Source organism: Bufo gargarizans, chromosome 2 (assembly GCF_014858855.1).
Source record: "Bufo gargarizans isolate SCDJY-AF-19 chromosome 2, ASM1485885v1, whole genome shotgun sequence".
In the NCBI taxonomy this organism is placed as follows: domain Eukaryota; kingdom Metazoa; phylum Chordata; class Amphibia; order Anura; family Bufonidae; genus Bufo; species Bufo gargarizans.
This window is the reverse complement of record NC_058081.1, coordinates 627,987,707-628,008,372: the sequence shown is the minus strand read 5'-3', so window position 1 is coordinate 628,008,372 and position 20,666 is coordinate 627,987,707. Positions and strand designations below refer to the sequence as shown.

The 20,666-nt window shown below is 42.9% G+C and overlaps 1 protein-coding gene across 1 annotated transcript in view; it reads right to left on the bottom strand.

Annotated features, from left to right (window-relative positions):
* DNAJC11 (DnaJ heat shock protein family (Hsp40) member C11) overlaps window positions 1–20,666 on the bottom strand; it is a 204,644-nt gene that overhangs the window by 109,120 nt on the left and 74,858 nt on the right. Inside the window, exons 3-4 of the mRNA XM_044282132.1 lie at window positions 19,735–19,808; window positions 4,335–4,436 (exon numbers count right to left, since the gene is read on the bottom strand). Of these exons, the coding sequence (XP_044138067.1) occupies window positions 4,335–4,436; window positions 19,735–19,808 (176 nt within the window). The remainder of the gene's footprint in view (window positions 1–4,334; window positions 4,437–19,734; window positions 19,809–20,666) is intronic.

Sequence of the window (20,666 nt, the reverse complement as noted above, 5' to 3'; positions counted from 1 at the left end):
TGGAGGACGCAAAAGTTCCTCTGTGGACAAGCTACGGGAAGTGGATTCCATGTGAGCCTTACAACTAGGTCAGACTTGCTTATAAAGGATGCAAAGTCTTATAGTAAGAACGTACAGAAATTTCTTTCATAACAATTTCCTCATATGTCACCTTAAGAAGTCTAAACTCCATGTTCCAAACATCAGGTTCTGCCCGTAATAGTGTCACAACTTCGGTTCAGAACAGAAGACTTAATGAACTATGCTGGGTCAGTTCTTCAAAGGAACCCACTGGAACCTGATGGACACTATTGGCCTATAATGTGGTCTGTCAGGTTTCCAGCATTTGTGATGGAAAGAATAGCTATCTAGATCAGAAAAATGTGGTTGCTTATTTTTTTTCAAAAACAATCACGGCTGTCTACTGGCCCCGCGGTTCTATCATCTTTGCTTCAAAGGCAATAAGCCACTGACAGAAAGATATATAAAAGGTACGTTTCCTAATAGAAAATGCCTGAAAAGGATACTTTATTGTAACACGGTGGGTGGGGGCAAAATGCCCAATGTATCTCAGGCAAAAAACCTCAAAGGAAATCACACTTGACTAAGTCCAGGGGGATATTGGAGGATATGCAAATATATATATATGACCCACACACCAAATGGTCACCGTGGTTAGGGAGGCACTGATCATGACAATCGCTAGATCGCACACAGTGTATCTTGTCCTCAGTGTTAGGGCTCATGCACACAAACGTATTTTCTTTCCGTGTCTGTTCCCTTTTTTTTGCGGACCGTATGCATAACTATTCACTTCAATGGGTCCATAAAAAAAAAAAGCTAATTACTCCATGTGCATTCCGTATGTCCATAATTCCGTTCCGAAAAAAAATAGAACATGTCGTATTATTGTCTGCATTAGAAACAAGGATAGTACTGTTTTATGAAGGGCCAGCTGTTCCGTTCCGCAAAATACGTAATGCACGCAGACGTCATCCGTATTTTTTGCGGGCCGCAAAATACATACGGTCGTGTGCATGAGCCCTTAATGTAGAGCGCAGTAGCTAATTGTTTGTGTTGCTCCCCCACAATAGTATCAAAACACACAGGCTGTTACTAATCACTTTCTAATTAGTCATCCCTCATTTTACATGTGTAGTGTTACCGATAATTCGGATAATCCTTTCTAAATAAACGCTATATTGTTCTCAATAATTCTTCTATTTCTCCGAAATTTTGAAAGGCAATAACAGAGCTAGACAGTGGACAGAGCTCTACTTCCAGCTCCATCCTCATGTCATTTCAGATATTGATGACCTATCCTAAGGATTGGTCAACCATATCTAAGAACCTGGACAACTCCTTTTACCCCATTCTCCTGTCACAGGCTGTGTGAACCTGCACAGCAATGTCAGCAAAGTAGTGAGAGGAAATTGTACTGAGGGTCATCTCTATGGCCTCTTTCACACAGGCGTCATGGTTTTGGGCCGGATAAGATGCGGGTGCGTCGCGCGAGTACAAAACATTTTAATGCGTTTTGCACGCGCGTGAGAGAAAAATAGGCATGTTTGGTACCCAAACCCGAACTTCTTCACAGAAGTTCGGGTTTGGGTTAGGTGTTGTGTAGATTGTATTATTTTCCCTCATAGCACGGTTGCTAGGAGACGATCGGGATGGAGACCCGATCATTATTATTTTCCCTTATAACATGGTTATAAGGGAAAATGATAGCATTCTTAATACAGAATGCATAGTACAATAGGGCTGGAGGGGTTAAAAAAAATAAAAAACAATTTAACTCACCTCATCCACTTGTTCGCGCAGCCCGGCTGGTGATGGATCATGTGACAGACCATGTGATGAGCACAGTGACGTCACCACAGGCCCTTTTCCTAATGCACAGCAAAGATGAAGACAGAAGAGAAGCCAGGCTGCGGGAACAAGTGGATGAGTTAAATAATTTTTTTTAACCCCTCCATCACTATTTTACTAAGCATTCTATAGTAAGAATGCTATTATTTTCCCTTATAACTATGTTATAAGGGAAAAAAATAATGATCGGGTCCCCATCCCGTCTCCTAGCAACCATGCGTGAAAATCGCACTGCATCCGCACTTGCTTGCGATTTTCACACAGCCCCATTCACGTCTATGGGGCCTGCGTTGTGTGAAAATCGCACAAAGTAGAGCATGCTGCGATTTTCATGCAACGCACAAGTGATGCGTGAAAATCACTGCTCATGTGCACAGCCCCATTGGAGTGAATAGGTCCGGATTCAGTGCGGGTGCAATGCGTTCACCTCACGCATTTCACCCGTGCTGAAAACTCGTCCGTGTGAAAGAGGTCTATAAGGTTATAGTAAAAGTGGAATGGGGCGTGACAGCCTTGGGCCTTCCTAGGATCAATGGGTATGACGCCATGAACCAGTAGGTATGGACCTCCCTGTGACACTGCAATACTATGACAGGCACACATGCAACTGACTGGATATATCCCGAAGGGTTAAATGCAGACAGATTGTGCAGTTCTGAGGCGTCGCCCATCCGTCTCGGAGAACATTTTCCCTAGTTTCTCATAAAGAAATGGAATGTATCGTTTGCGCGACACGGATGACTATAGATTTCAATTTACAGTTTTATGACTCGAGTATCAGCTTTTATTGTTAATGAAATTAAAAAGCTGTGATTGACTTCAAAAAAATGTTCACGGCTATGAGAGAGCGGCGGGGGTGCAATATATTACCGGGCTGAGGACGAAAGGGCCCCCGATCAAAGTCTTACAGCAGAGAGGCAATTCAAGTCATCCTACCCTGGATGCTGACAGAACAGCAAAAAAGGTACAAGAAGAAAAAAAACATAAAATGGATATTCAACCAGGAGACGTCATTTTAGAAGAGGGTCTTAATTAGGATCCTGGGGGAGCTGTCAGCATTGCACTCCTCACAGGGTATAATTAGCTGCAAATCAGACAGTGGCTGAGTTATAACCTACAGTCCTTTGATTTGTGAGACTGTAATAAAACAGGTAGCACACAACCTTCGTGGCGAGTCTGTGAACCCAGGTAAACAGATGGCGTTGCTGGGGAAAGACGCGCCGCTGCGACTTTGTTGGGTTCTCAATATTGGTTATTGCAACATATTTTCCATATGAAAACAGTGTGGTGACAGATACGATGAAACAATAAAGAATATTTAGCTGGAGAGGCCATGAGCGCCCTCGTAAAACTGTGATGCCGGTTGAAATAAATTAAAGAGACAGTAATAGTAAAAGTGTGGCATGTGAAAACGCACAGTATTATTTATGAAAGCCCCGCCAGTGAGGGGAGACGCCGTGTGCCGCTCTGTCTCTGATCCTGATACTTCCACGGGGAGAATTTCAATGGGTTTGTGAACTGTATGGAAGAGCTGGGAGGCTTGCGGACATACTTTTAACTCTTTGAGACAATAACAAAGAGGTCCACGGAACATGACACAGCTGCAGGAATCTGAATGGATATTGGACAAGGAATGCTTTTAAAAGGGGTTGTCCAAGACTGGGAAATTGTGACTGCTTTCTTCTCAGGAGGCGGCCAAACCTTTTACTGCAATAGCACACACTACCTGTGGACTAGTTGTGGCACTGTTCCTGCAAGACGGCAGCCATATTTTTCTAATCCTGGAAACCCTTTTAAATATTCCATCACTATAGTTCTGCATCTCCATTGGACTCCTGTACAGTGTTTTGAGTGGACGTTATTTCATTTTTGAAGCAAGTCTATGCTGATTAATGGAGAGCCACAAGTTTGAGATCAATGATTTGAAGGGGTTGTCCAAGTGCTTAATATGGATGACTTAGGAATAAGTCATCAGTATCAGATTTGTGGGGGTCGAACTCCTGGCACCTCCACCCTTCGGCTGTTGGAAGAGACTACAGCGCATTCCCTAGGCCAGTGACGTCATATTCATCTGTCACATAGCCCTAGCCGCAGCTCAGTCCCATTCTAGTCAATAGGGCTGAGCTGCTATACCAAGCACTGCCGCTATACAATAAATGCTGCTGTGACGGGTATGCTTCAAATAGTGGATCAGTGGCGATATAGAGTGTCAAAACCTGACCAGATATTGATGACCTAACCTGAGGATAGCTCATCAATTTTTTCCTTCTGGAAAACCACTTTAAATAGTCCCACATGCACAGGGTGGAGTAGACTTGGGGGCCCACTGTGTAACAATTTTACCTAGATCTAGACCAGTCCAGACTTGAAGCTGTGCTGCATACCTGGGCCTTGAATATGGCTTGGACTTGCAAGCTCCATATCAGATACATTTTTTTAAATGAAGTTCTGTCTATAAAAACACATGCAGATTCAGAATCTACCTTGGGGTTTGTTCGTTGTTGAAGCCGCCTTTCTTCCCGCTCCCTCTGTAACCTCTCAAACTCCTCTCGGATCTCAGCTGCCGTCCTCTTCCTCTCTACCACCTGAAAATCAAGAACACGGAGAAGCTTATTACGTATAACTGACGATTAGAATAATACCAGAATGTTCCTCGTACCTTAAATTATAATGAGCTCAAGATATGGTACATACAAAAACTATAGTAATTTCTTTAACATACTGCATCAGATTCCAGGGTCCCAGCTCACAGACCCCATAGATAAAATCACATCACTACATACAGTACATGACTTCTCGAATGATCTTTATCTCACCTGAGGTACACTTTAAAGTCCAGGTGTCTAAATAATAAAAAACAAATGTACCGTATTTTTCAGATTATAAGACACTTTTTCCCCAGTGCGTCTTACAGTCCAAATGCTAATGACAGCTTCCTTTATGGAACTGGTCATTAGTATGCAGGAGGCACGGTGAGCGGTGAGGGAAGCGCTGCGCAGCTCTACTCACCCTCCTTGGTCTTCTTCTGGGCCCCACTTTGCACTCTGTCCTGATTGCGTACAGCAGGGATGGCCAACCTGAGGCTCTCCAGCTGTTGCTAAACTACAACTCCCAGCATGCCCACACTGCCTACAGCATGGCATGGTGGGAGTTGTAGTTTTACAACAGCTGGAGAGCTGCAGGTTGGCCATCCCTGGCATACAGAGTCAGGACATAGTGCACATAGGCGCATGTGCCTGGTATCACCCTCAGCCCCATTCACTTGAATGTGGCTGAGCTGCTCCTAGGCCACGTGACACAGGAACGTGCTGTCACTCAGCCTATGGAAAACAGAAAGAAGACCACAGCGCTCACAGGAATCCTTTTCAAACAGCTGATCGGCGGGGGTCATGGGTGCCGGACCACCGCCGATCAGATACAGAGGACAGGTATATCAGTAAAAAACTAAAATCTCGGAAAACCCCTTTAACATTTAGAGATATGCAGCCAAAATATGCACAATAGACTGGAGGGGACATCATTGACTTCCAAGGGAGGGAGAGTTTTCTAGGCATGCTCTGTCATCTGTGCAGAGGTCAGGAGGGAGCAGATAAGCTGTGATATCACCTATTGTTAATGGTGGATCCTGTGTTATCTATACAGGGGTGATAATTGTTATTCTAATCCTACCTGTAATGAGAAGGAGGTGACAGCTAAAAAGTGATATGCACAGGCCAAGAAATGGCTATTATTAGGCTTGGCCATCAGTTCAAAAACTGCATGATTGTATTTAATTTTTTTCAAACATGGAAAATTAAAAAATGACCACCAAAAATTCAATAAATATGTATTTGACATTTTTTGATAGGGTACATTTTTTATGTAACATTTTAACTTTTTTAACCAGATTATGTGTGGGTTAACCCAAAAATCCAAGAAAATTAAAGAAAACAAAAAAAAACTGCTTCCAATAAAGCACGTTATCTAGTTCTGTCCCTCCCGCACATGCAAGGAAAATTCTGGACTAATTACAGTATTTATGCCCCATAGACCCGACTATGTAAAGATGGCTCTCAGGGTACATCTGAAAACGACTAGCCAATCTTTCAAAGAGGAAGCTACTTGGAGAAGTGATGACCTCTGCTTTCTATGGTCCACCTGAAACTTTTTGCAAAGGACGATATAATAAAAGACAATAGTGCAGGTAATTAATGCAAAAAAAAAAAAATATACTGGAGCGGAGTGCCTTTTGTCTAAATATCCTTATCTTTAGGAGACACTAATGAGTGTGATAGAAAAATGCCTGCAATAGACACTACAAATCTCAAACTGTACATTAAGCAGATTATATCTAACAGATATAGCAAACGGTTCGTACTTGGCCCATTTCCCTCATCTTTTCCTGCCAAATCCAAGCGACAGAAAGAGAATCCTATTTTTAGAAGGACAATTTCTGAAAATCAGCGGCGCTCAGATTTATCACTCGCCTGGTATTTCATTTCCAATGTTATCTCTCCAAGACCAATAAAATAAAGGCCTGGTTCAGAGTCAAATTATAGATAATCCGCTAACTTATTCAGTTAGCTTAAATCAATTTTATAGACTGCAGGTTTACTAATGCCGGGACACAATTTATTACATATGGGAGAGGAAAACAGATATGAAGGACGAGCGCATTTATTACCATTTGTTATGGCTGTTGTGTTTAAGAGGCCAATGATGTCCTGTAAAATGGGTTTATTTCCCTTTAAAAGTCATCTAATTGCCCCTATTATGAGGTTTATTTAAAGGGGTTGTCCCACGAATAATATTCTACATTTTTCAAACCAACATCTTGATCTGAATACTATTGTAATTGCATGTGATTAAAAATGTTGTATAGCCAGTGAGATAGTCACTGAAATCTATCTGTATAGCGCCACCTGCTGTTTGCTCTATTTCTCATTTCTCTGTCCTGATCACTGAGACTGAAGCACATGATCAGTTCCATTCTTCAACTGCCACCAGCTGCAGTAGAAAGGAGCAATTGAGGCAATGCATGGGCAGATCTCCAGATTCATGTGAGGTACAGGCCTGGTTTTAAGTTTGTTAGAAAGAGATAGGCACGTACTATATGATACCAGATTTACATTGTTTATATTACTCATGAGATAACCACTTTACATTTTGGTCTGAACTAGTTTAAGGTGATAGACAAGGCTTGTTTTGTTCAGAAACCTTGAGGCCTCAGCTCTCTCTGCAACTGCTGCACCCTCTCTACTTTGATTGACAGGACCAGGCAGTGTAATCATCATAACACCAGGCCCTGTCAAGTTCAGAGGGTGCGGCAGTTGCAGAGAGAGCAGAGCCTCTAGGTGTAATGACAACGCCCCCATTGATCCTAGAGGCTCATTTGCAGATATTAAAACTTTACTTTTCTCAGCAATGCGGGCACATATGAACATGGGACAACACAGAAGCCTTCAGCTGCCAAGTGCACATGTAACAGGTCAGCTAGTTTCATAGGTACAAATCTGCAGACAGATGCCCTTTAAGGTGTAAGGTCAAAGCCTTAAAGGGGTTGTGTCACTTCAGCAAATGGCATTTATTATATAGAGAAAGTTAATACAAACCGCTTACTAATGTATTGTTATTATCCATATTGCTTCCTTCACTGGCGGGATATATATTTTCATAACACTATACACACCTTGTTTCCATGGTTACGACCACCCTGCAATTCAACAGTGGTGGTCAGGCTTCCATACTATAGGAAAAAGCAGCAGCCTATGTGCGCTCCCCGTGGTCTCTGCCACCAGAGAGGCGGCCACTACAGTGGGATAGCAGGGTGGTCGCAACCATGGAAACGAGCAGTCTATAATGTGATGGAAAAATTAGTCCAGCCAGCAAAGGTGGCAATATGGACAATCACAATACATTAATAAGTGCCTGGTATTAACTTCCACTACATTATAACCCCTTTAAGGGCTATTATCAGTGGAGACTGCTGCTTGTTGGCATTTTTACTAAGCATCCAGTTTTATACCTTAACACCCGGGACCTTGTGGTGAAGTTAATAAGCTCCTATTTACTGGCAGGCCATATGCTGTAGCGTTTCATGCTAGACGACATGATAGATGGATGGGCTAAGTCTTTCCGAGAGTTCTCTTTATTAACATCTCTCCAGATTGGCAAATAAAAGGAGGTCCATGAGTGGAACACCCTCCATATCGAAATGAGACATGTTCAAGAATCAACTAACTACTTTAGGGTACTTTCACTGTAGCGTTTTTCTTTTCCGGCACCGAGTTCCGTCAAAAGGGCTCAATGCTGGAAAAGAACTGATCAGGCATATCCCCATGCATTCTGAATGGAGAGTAATCCGTTCAGGATGCATCAGGATGTCTTCCATTCAGTCATTTTGACTGATCATGCAAAAGAGAAAACCGTAGCATTCTACAGTTATATCTCTGGCGAAAAAACCCAGAAGATTTGCCTAAATGCTGGATCCGCCATTTTTTTCCATAGGAATGTATTAGTGCTGGATCCAGCATTCAAAATACGGGAATGCCGGATCCGTGCAGACCGAAAAGAAAAAGGTGAAAAAATAAAATAAAATGACGGATCTGTTTTGCCGCATGACACCGGGAAGACGGATCCGGCATTTTAAATGCATTTTTTGGACTGATCAGGCATTTTTAAGACTTATCAGGATCCTGATCAGTCTTAGGCTACTTTCACACTAGCGTTCGATCGGATCCGTTCTGAACGGATCCGCTCATATTAATGCAGACGGTGGCTCCGTTCTGAACGCAGGTGTGAAAGTAGCCTTACAAATGCCATCAGTTGGCATACGTTTCGGAACTGCCTGCCGGATCACTCTGCCGCAAGTGCGAAAGTAGCCTTAATCCAGAGAAACTAAGAAAAATATTAAAGACATCCTATTCAATCAGTCAAAACTGATAGTTGCGGCACCACTAAGTCCCATAGATAATAACGCATGACCACCTCTTCATAGCTATATCCAACCATTGCAGAAGACCCTGCAGACCACTTTTGTCTGCTGGATAGGGGAAGCAAGTTCTTCCCCGTCTAGTAGACATTTAAGGCATATCCTATTGGGATGGATTTCCCACCAATCCACAGAATAGTTGATAGATGCATGATCAATAGAACCAGTGTCCATTCGACCTCACTCACATGACCTTGGAGGTGCTCCACTGATACTTTTTGGGAAATATGGAAACACCATGTGATTTTTACTTTAGGCAGTTGTAGGAAAGTTACCCAGAACTGCTGTTAAGAATCCCCCCCAGAGCCCGATTATTGTGATGAGGTTTTTATTGTAGCAGTGGTGCGGCTCTCACATGGTAAGCGGGGCCATAGAGCTGCTCAGTGCCAGCACAGAGCGGGCATCTAGACAGCACTCGTCTAATTACAGAATATAAAAGGTCTTCATCATGGTTGTTATTGCAGACAATTAAGAGGCTTAGAATAAGCAGAGGCAGTAATGTCTAATGAAATGTAAGGGTTTAATAGATCGCATTTTGTAATACTTTTAATTTCAGCTGAGGAATAATAATAAAAGAAACGCTCCACAATAAATATGCAATAAAATCCTCATATCTGGGATTATTGAACATGTCTGACCACAGGATGTGTCAATGGTGCATGAGAACATTACCAAAAGGAGGACGGAATCAGACCTGAAGTGCTGTGTTCTCACTAGGTGCCCTCCTCCCCCAGTCCCAGCCCACAAGGAAAAGTTAATTTGACCACATATTACAACCCAGTGTCTCTCTTTAAATGTGGCTACTACAGACAATGCTGACAACAGGTCAATTTCTGAATATGATGCAGGCACAGGGCACAGACAGTACTGCCCCCTTCCTGGCTGTATGTGTAAATTAAGTAGGCACAGATAGTACCACCTCGCTGCCTCACCCTGTATCTACCACTAAATGATGTAGGCACAGACAGTACTACCTCCCTGTACCTACCTGTAAATGGTATAGGCACAGATAGTACCAACTCCCTGCCTCTCCCTGTAAATGATGTAGGCACATATAATACTGCCTCCCTGTCTCTACCTGTAAATGGTATAAATATATTTATAAATAAATAATGCCTCCCTGTCTCTCCTTGAAAATGAGGCAAGTACAGAGAATACTGAATCCTGTCTTTCCCTGTAAGTTATGTAGACAGATAGTACTGCCAACTTGTAACTGATATAGATAGATTGTACCGCTTCCTTGCCTCTTCCTGAAAATTATGTAGACACAGCTAGTGCTGCCTCCTTGTAACTGATGTAGATACAGATTGTACTGCTTCCCTGCCTCTTCCTGTAAATTATGTAGACACAGACAGTGCTGCCTCCTTGTAACTGATGTAGATATAGATTGTACCGCTTCCCTGCCTCTTCCTGTAAATTATGTAGACACAGATAGTGCTGCCTCCTTGTAACGGATGTAGATACAGATAGTACCACCTCCCTGCCTCTTCCTGTACATTTCGTAGACAGACAGTGCTGCCTCGTTGTAACCGATGTAGATACAGATTGTACTGCTTCCCTGCCTCTTCCTGTAAATTATGAAGACAGACAGTGTTGCCTCCTTGTAACTGATGTAGATACAGATTGTGCTGCTTCCCTGCCTCTTCCTGCACATTATGTAGGCACAGAGTAAATAGTTTACTGCTCATGAAAGACTGTTTTGCGTTTGTGCATTGCTATTGCAATAAGCAGGTAAGAAAGCGTCACCAAAGCTCATCAGCAATTGTCCAGCTCAAATGTAAGGGAATAGCCACATTTTCTTTGCCAGAGTTCTACAACTTTGTCTAATCTATTTTCTGTACATAATTATGGTGCGGTCATCATCTTGTCTGAGCATTCAGATATATGCTTTACAGCAGCCACATCATGCACAGGAGCCTGTAGATTGGAGATGACTCATTGACATCTATGGAAAAATCATGTGGGCATGCTCTGTGACCTCAAAGTGGAAAACCGCGCTGCTTGATACACCTCCTCCCTTCTTGGTACGGGTTACAAAAGGCACAGGGGAAGGATCTGCAAGGGGTATACCCGAGGATCCCTCCTCTCTCCAACACTGCTGTGGGTAATTAAAGGTCGCAACAATAGTGAAGCCCAGACTGCCACCAGTCACGTGCAAAGATTTATTGTACTTAAAACAGTATACTTAAAACGCATAAAACAATGGTATGCACACTTCGGTATCGCCCGACCATATTTACTGGAATACAATTTCTGAAATTCCTGATCAGTAATTCCTATCAGTAAATATGTGATGCACTATCCATCTAATAACTGGAAAACACTGTTATACACTTATTAATTACAAGAAATCTATGAATTTGTCCTCAGAAAACTTTAGAAAAGCTCTATATGTACAGTATGTCCTGGAAATGCGGAAAAGTAATGTGCAAGTCTAAATGGGAATAAAATAAACTTTTCAAAAATGCAGCTGCTTTTTTTTAGTACTTGCCATAAAGGGTTGTCTGGGAATAAATCACTTTTCACAGAAGCCAGCAGATTGCCTCCGCTATGGAAAGATGCTTAACTACCTGCAGCTCCTGTCCTGAGCACTGCCTCCCGTGTGTCCATCTTCTGGTAACTGGCTTATTTACTTCCTCTCTGGCATGATCATCTGCTCCACTGCAGCCAATGACTGGATTCAGCAGTGATGTGTCCACAAGAGACACATTATTGCTTTAGCTTGTCATTGGCTGCAGCAGAGCAGATGACAATGGCCATGCTGTGGAGGAAGTAACTGAGGGTAGCAGGCAAGTATGAATCTTCTCAAAACAGGCAGGCTTGCAGGCTCCTGTAAAAAATGACTTATTCCCAGATAACCCCTTTAATGCTGTCTTCAAGTTCTGTCTAGCAGTTCAGAGATGACTGCAGACATGCCCAGTAGAGAATTTCCTCCTCTGATAATGAAAGGCATTGGAGCAAAATGAAGATACTATGTATAAGGGACAGGAAAGAACAGATTTTTTATCACCACTAAAACACCCTGCTTATCACTATTTATAGTATAAGGGACAGTGGAGAACACAGGGGAAGTGAGAACTGATTATCTATTACCACTAGAACACCCTGCTTATCACTGGTTATAGTTATAAGGAAAGGGGAGAACACAAGAGAGATGAGAACTGATTATCTATCACCATTAGAACACCCTGCTTATCACTGGTAATAGTATAAGGACAGGGGAGAACAAAGGAGAAGGGAGAACTGATTTTCTATCACCACTAGAACACCCTGCTCATCACTGATTATAGTATGAGGGACAGTATTAAACACAGGAGAGGTGAGAACTGATTATCTATTACCAGTAGAACATCCTGCTTACAACTGTTTTTGATAAATAGGAGCCTTATGGCAGATTTCCACTGCACAGTTTTGCACTGATGAGCATGCAATGAGCAGGAAGGTCTGCACATGCAAATGTGCCTTTAGATTGGTAGAAAATAAAATATATTTATGATTAACCTAGTAAGTCAATTACACAATATTAATAATAGATCATATATTTTTTAAGCTGCAGCCGAAAACACTACTTTCTACTGACTCAGACTCCCAAAACCAGCTTCAACTCTGACTCCATAGCCCTGGTTACTAGCCTAGGAAAATCTGATGAGCTGGTAAACCCCTTTAACTATACATTCTGATTACATTAGTTGGATTTAAGCTCACAGTACACCCTCCCACCAGAACATGGACAAGGGCTGCGAGATAACAGGCCAAGATTTGTTGTACAGTACTGCAAGAGTTTAACCTTTACAAGGGAGAATTAATAACTTTAAATTACGTTATCCGTGACAGTTTTGGTGACATACTGGAAAGGGGGAAAAAAAGATGCTGGCACTTTTCATTTCAAGTCATCAAATTGTAACATGATTTACAAATTTAGGAGACGTCTTGAGGGGCTCACCACAAGGTGAAAACGTCTGGCAGCCGTAATTCTCATCAAAACGTACAGAGACGTACTGAAGTGTGTCTGTAGAGAAAAATACACTCTTAAGATGAAGTAAACACTTGTTCTGCGTTTCGCCTGCACTTCTGCATTTCCCCGGCCGCTGCTGCCGTGTAATCTATATTTGCACAGGCTGATAGTACAGACAATGCATAAAATATGGATAGTTGAAGAATGTGCGATGCATCTGGGCAGAATACAACCAAAAGGCTTCTATAAAACCTGACATGACCTCCTCTTCTTATAATTCTTTTTCCAGAACTATAACATTTTATGAGGAGGTATTTAAAGGTGTTTGATCTTATGCCCTACTAAGGCACATCGAATCAGAGGGAGTCTCACTTGGAACCCCATTAGGTGAGCCATAATGTAGATGCGCTCTGTAAAGGTGGCCATACACATTCAATAGCCTCCCCGGCTAAGTATGTGTATTAAATGGGGAGACGGGAGACACTGATGGTGGCTTATCTCCAGGGAGAACAAATGGATCAGACAAAAATATCCATTTTGCATGATCCTTCTCTCCCCATCACCTGTCGGGAGAAATGCACAAACCCGCCATTCTCAGCGTATTTTCCAACAATACACTAATGCGTCTATACATAAACTAATGTATTAGATTAACAGCCAGTATTACTCGTGTACCCTACTGCAGCAGCTACAGAGGAAAAGTATATTCAGAAGTGCAAACTCCTGATGTGCAATCCAGACATATAATCTGTCATAGGGATCTGAATGTGGACGCCACTGCTTACCAGTACAAAGCCGCTGAAATGACCAGCAAGTACATACACTGCCTGTCCCCAAAAAAAAGTCACACACTCTAATATTTTGTTGGACCGCCTTTAGATGTGGCATTGTTTCGATAAGCTTCTGCAGTGTCACAACATTTCCTTCCAGTGTTGCATTAATTTTTCACCAAGATCTTGCATTGATGATGGTAGAGTCTGACTGCTGCGTAAAGCCTTCTCCAGCACATCCAAAAGATTCTCAATGGGGTTAAGGTCTGGACTCTGTGGTGGCCAATCCATGTGTGAAAATGATGTCTCATGCTCCCTGAACCACTCTCTCACAATTTGAGCCCGATGAATCCTGGCATTGTCATCTTGGAATATGCCCGTGCCATCAGGGAAGAAAAAATCCATTGATGGAATCACCTGGTCATTCAGTATGTTCAGGTAGTCAGCTGACCTCATTCTTGGAGCACATACTGCTGCTGAACCTAGACCTGACCAACTGCAGCAACCCCAGATCATAGCACTGCCCCCACAGGCTGGTACAGTAGGCACTAGGCATGATGGGTGCATCACTTCATCTGCCTCTCTTCTTACCCTGATGCGCCCATCACTCTGGAACAGGGTAAATCTGGACTCAGACCACATGACCATCTTCCATTGAGCCAATCTTTATGCTCCCTAGCAAATTGAAGCCTTTTTTTCTGGTTTGCTTCACTGATTAGTGGTTTTATTACGGCTACACAGCTGTTCAGTCCCAATCCCTTGAGTTCCTTTCACATTGAGGGTGTGGAAATGCTCAATACAATTATGGCGATACCAAATTTGTATCGCTTTTCTTTTGGTTTTATTACCTTAAAAAATTTTTTTTTTTAAAAATCCAAATTTTCTTTGCATCGCAATTTTCTGACAGCCATAGCTTTTTTTTATACTTCCGTCCACAGAGCTGTATGGGAACTTGAGTTTTGCAGGACGAACTGTAGTTTTTAATCAGTACAATTTTTGAGGTACATACTACTTTATGATCACTATTATAAAAAAAAATTGAGGGGGGGGGGGCGCTAAGGTGACAATGTACACCGATCATAAAAAATATTTTTATATTTTAATAGTGAAGACATTTTTGGATGCCGTTATATTTTATAAATGGTTTATTTTTATATGTAAAATTGGCAAAGGGGAGGAGATTTTGATCCCTTGTCACATTTAACGTAATGGAGAACTATTCTGCAGAATGTCATTCACCATATCTACCTGCTGAGCTGCGACTCATGTACAGCTTTGCAGGCAGATTACCATGACAGGTCTGGGAAGCTTCAGCAGGACCCAGGCTGTCATGGTAACTGATTAAAGCCCCACAATCTCACTGTGGGAGCTCTGATTGGAAGGCAGAGGGAGCCTTCACTTTCCCATCACATAATACACTGCTTGTACCCAGGGCTTATGACTATCCTGCAACAATGGTTGTACTTGCACGCTATAGGAAAAAGTGTTGGCTTATGCACACTCCCGTAGTCCTGGCCAACAGAAAGGCCAGCGCCTTTTCCTATAATGTGTAAGCACTACCACCGCTGCTAGATTACTGGGCGATCTTAACTCCCAGATAAGAGCAATGTATAATGTGATGAATGAAGCCAGCAAGGGAGGAAATATGGACAATTACAATACATTAGTCAGTGCCTTGTATTAAAGGGGTATTCCAGTTCACTGGATTGGGTCTGCTTTGAAATCATTGTGCAGGTTTTTACAATTGTCTAATATACTGTAATAAGCCTTTTTGCACTGTTCTCTAGTAATATCTACTTATTCTCCCTCTGCCTTGCTTACACTCTTGCGTCCCTTGGTTACGACCTGTCTGCTCTCTCCTGCTGCTGGTCGATCATGCTCAGTTTCTCTGCTCTGTGTCTAGTCCTAGATCTGTGAATGAGCCGCCTTCTGCACATGGGACTAGCTCTGGTCTGGGATTCTCTGCTCTTAACTTCCTGTCTGCTGAGAGAGAGCGAGCTGAAAGCTGATTCCACAAGGCATGTAAGGGAGATGTGCTCTACATCACCTCAAGCTGGCTTGCTGAATAATCCTGACATGTCACATTAGGCTGAGGTTTTGTTGTAGCTTTCTCGGTTTCTTTTTTCCACTTTTTTTGTGTAGATCTTGCTCAGTGTCACTTGGTCTTTCCCTATCTGCTTCATCTGTTGCTTGGTGTTTCTAACTGCTTTCTGTGTCTTGATGCTGGTATATTTCTACCTTTTATATAGCTGTCTGTCTGTATTTGTCGATTTCTGTATGTCTTGCATACAGGCTCAGACAGATTGACAATCTTACATTGTGTCTGTATGTTTTTCACTATGTATCTCTCACTATTTTCCATCTCTCCCTGTACGTATTGTTCTGTCTTTCTCACAAACATCACATGACAGAGGATGCACTCTTCACTGTGTGTTTCAAGAAAGAGACGCAGACCTGGAAGAAGTAGGGCGCATAATTTAAAAACAGTCACTTCAGGGGCTGATATGTATCAGGTTAGTTTAAGTGCACCACATACACACCAACACTACAGGAGTTGAAAAAAAAAGTTACATAATCGTAATAACCCTTTAACTTTGTTTACATGATAAACGCCATTTTCTGCAGTAAGACAACCCTTTTAACCCCTTCAGCCACAGTGATGCATCTCAAGGTGAGGGAATGTATGGAGCGGGCTTTGCTGTGCTGAGCCAGATCCATATGCAGCAGGTGCCGGCTGTATAATACAGCAGGTACCCGGCCGCAATGACCAGGATCAGTGATGACGCCAAGTCATTTAACCTTTCAGTTGCAGTGTTCTATAGCAATCGAGGCATCAGTGAGGTTAGGCAGAGAAAGGTGGCGGTGATGATTGATTTAAAGGTAGCAGAACTGCAACATGTCCTAAAAATATTACTGCCATGTGTACATTTCTAGCAGAGTAATTCCCTAATACTTGTGGCAACTGCAAACTGCAGCTTTATTTGGAGGATACATTGGGGGTCATTTATTAAGACTGGTGTGTTAGACGCTAGTCTTAATAAGGCCCTGCATTGTCGGTGGATCCGCCGAAATTATGTACAGGCGCCGGACTCTACATAACTTTAGAGGATCCACCACTGCTTCTAAATCTTGCTGGTGTAGATTTAAGCCATTTTCTATGCTAAAAAGGAATGTCCCCTTTCCCAGGCCATTCCAAGTCCACTTTTATTAGACCTGGCATGAGCAGGGAAGAGTCGCAGATTGTGACGCAAAGAACAATTTCTGGCGTAGACTGCAGTGCAAAGAAGCATTTCTGGAGCAGTCTGCGACAAAAAGAACCTTTGCGCCGCAATCTGCGCCAGAAATACGCCTAATATAGACCTATTTCTGTTAGTAAATAACCCACATTGCCTTTCATTTTATTCACTTTCGCCCCTCTTCTGTCTGGTACCTTGTAAGGTTCTTTTATCAGCAGTTTATGTGCAGAAACTTCGCCATGCATTTCTATCCTAGCTAACTTTGTAACCCCTACAGAACTTTAACTTTCCCCTTTCAAAGCGAGAATGAAAACTTCATATCATTAAAACAATCCTAACAAGATGGTGCTTTATAGGAGAATAATGAGTCTCCAGGCAGGACTCTTTGTACTCGTCGACTCACCGGAACGGTGATTACAGAGCCTAATACACATTATTAAGCGCTGGCATTACACAACGGTTCTATAATGATGGCGGCGCTACCTGTTGGGCGCTCTGTGAACGGGAGTCTTCAGGGAGGCAACAAAAACAGTATTAGAAGCGTTTCAGAAAAGCATTTGACCAAAAAGCTCTATTTTTCAGGACGATGTAGTAATTAGTACAATCTGGAAACGACACAGGAGCTTCTGTCAAGTATAAAGCGGCTCCAATTATCCACAGTATATATTTCACGAGTCAGAATGCTACATTTGTAGTTGTTTTTAAGATGGTTTCACGCGTGGTTCTTTCAATTGTTATCTATGGTAGATATGGAAATAAATGAGAAGGCAGCTCCCAGCTCTCTATAGCAGTCATGGGACCCCCTTCTTCAGACAGGTGGCATATCTTGTGGAACATATTTTTAGGGCCCTACTACACGGACAGACAGAGCAGATGATTGTCAGGAGCAAAGCGCTCCCTCCCGTCAATCATCTGCTCGCTAGGGGAGGAGACTGCTGCTATTACATGCAGCAATCTCCTCCTCAGTATAGTGACGAGCGATCGCTAATGCGTTGCTCTTCCCTATACTGTCTCATTGTTTGCCAGCACCAGAGCGCCTATTACACGGTGCAATCTGCCGCCAGCACGCCAGGAGTTTTTAACATGTCAAAAGATCCCGCTCGTTCTTCGGGTAATCGGCGGCAATATTACATTGCAACATGATCGTTAATGAGTGTTCATACGAACGCTCGTTAGCGATCATCTTAACAATAATCTGCCTATCTAATAGGGCCTTAAGTCTCTTTGTCCGGTGGAAAAAAGAAAGCACAATAGGTGCAGCACAGTCAAAGCTCAATCTTACAGCACAGCTGAGAAAAATTATGTTTTACTATAGGCATATTAGCCACTAGGAGCAACAGGGGCATTGCTGTTACTCCTAGAGGCTCTGCTTTCTCTGCAACTGCTGCATCCTCTGCACTTCGATTGACAGGGCGAGGCGCGAGCACATTTACCTGTTAATCAAAGTGCAGAGGGTGTGGCAGTTGCAGAGAGAGCCGAGCCTCTCTGTGTAATAGCAACGTCCTAGTTGCTCCTACCTTGAGGCTCATTTGCATATATAATACATAATTTTTCTCAGCAATGCGGGCACATAAGAACATGGGACCAACACAGATGTCTTCAGCTGCCAAGTGCATATGTAAGGCTACTTTCACACTAGCGTTCGGGCGGATCCGTTCTGAACGGATCCGCTCATAATAATGCAGACGGAGGCTCCGTTCAGAACGGATCCGTCTGCATTATATTAGCTAAAAAAAGCTAAGTGTGAAAATAGCCTCGGACGGATCCGTCCAGACTTTCAATGTAAAGTCAATGGGGGACGGATCCGCCTGAAGATTGAGCCACAGGGTGACATCTTCAAACGGATCCGTCCCCATTGACTTACATTGTAAGTCTGGGCGGATCCGCACGCCTCCGCACGGCCAGACGGACACCCGAACGCTGCAAGCAGCGTTCAGCTGTCCGCCTGTCCGTGCGGAGGCGAGCGGAGCGGAGGCTGAACGCCGCCAGACTGATGCAGTCTGAGCGGATCCGCTCCATTCAGACTGCATCAGGGCTGGACGGCTGCGTTCGGGTCCGCTCGTGAGCCCCTTCAAACGGAGCTCACGAACGGACCAGCGAACGCTAGTGTGAAAGCAGCCTAACAGGTCAGCCAGTGTCATAGATACAAATCTGCTGGTAGATGCCCTTTAAAAAGTAAAAAAAAAAAAATATTTGGTGCAAGCCTCACCGCAGACTGGAGTCTAAGCCACAATTCTAGAATACAACTTCAATTAAAGAATCTGCGCTCCAAAGTTTCACGCAAAAATAGTGGAATTATTCACTCAATGCATAAGGCTTGAAAATGAATCCCATGGAGGGACTGCAACATCTCTTGTGCATTGGGTGAACAAATTCACTATATTGGCTGGAAACCTCGGAGTGCTGCTTCCATTGACGCTCTATTATAGACACATTTAGGACTAGGGGACCAGCTGAACGGCTTACTGCTAAAAACCCTAAAACCTCATTCACACGTCAGTGTTCCAGACAGCACACGTCCCTATTCATTTTAATGTGTGTATTAGCACGGATGCATGCTCTATTTTGTCTATCACGCCCATTATAGTCTATGGGTCAGTGTCAGTTTCAGCTGTGCAGTGTCAGTGAAACACGGATGACACATGGACAGAAAAAACTGACACAGATCCATCAAAGACATCTTTACGGAGGCATCACTGACCACCTTTTCACGGATTTAAGCGTGGACACGGAGGGTTACATTACTCCACATGTGCAGAGATTGGTTGATGGTTTCAGAATAGATATAACGGTGAGGTTTTGGGGAGTGGAACGATGGGACCTCTACAGCATACCTACACCACAAAGCGACTAAGGTCGGGTGACTACAGGATCCAAAGAAACACATGGAGTTACTAGACATCTGTGACCGTTCATCAGGATAAGGTTGCAGCTCAGAGGAATAAATCTTACCTCCCATCCTTCCATCTCCAGTCCCTTCTTTCCATACACATCATAGATGGCTCTTGATTGAGGATCGCTAAGCACTGCAATACAAAAAGACTTATATTAAATGAGTTATACCGTTTTCACACTAAAAGTCCTGAAAGGTTGCTAATAGCAATTTGCAGTGTTTCTAGCATACTAATACCTTTTCAGCAGCTTTTTTAATTCTATCCGCCCCCATAGTGCTGAGGGGCTATTTTAACAACATATAAATGGCAACAACCCCTTTAAAAGATATGGGGATTGCTTGACTAGTAACTCCTCTGGATGTACTTTATCCCATGACTAATGCAAAACATTAAAATCAGACATCATATAGTACACGACAAACTCTTTCTAACAAAGCTAGAACCAGCCCTGCACCTCACATGGATCCAGAGATCTCCCCATTCATTGCTCTGCTAGATTTATATCAAGCTGACTCAATGGGAGTTTGTTTTCGGCTGCAGCTAAGGGGCGTGTCCATCACAGCTCAGGAGGCAGTTGAAAGATGAAACTGAGCATGTGCGGCCTTCTCAGTGAGCAGGACAAAGAAATAAGAGAAAAACAAAACAGCAGATGGCGATATACAGAATACATATACATTTTATTGAATAACTCAGTGGCTATGCAAAATTTTTTGTTACATGCAATTACAAAAAAATTCAGACCCAGGTGATTGTTTACAAACTGTAGAATATTTATTGTGGGACAACCCCTTTAACTATCTATGCAACAGGTGCAGCAATTTGGTAACAGATCAACGGTGATGCAGGGAATTCACTGCTGTTGGTCAGACAGCCACAATACAAGTTATACAACTGATCCTCACCAGTTCCACTGAAGCATATGTAAATCACCATCGAACCCTAAGTCTCGTTGAGTAGAACCAGCAGAGGTCTGGACATTTCTGCTGTAAA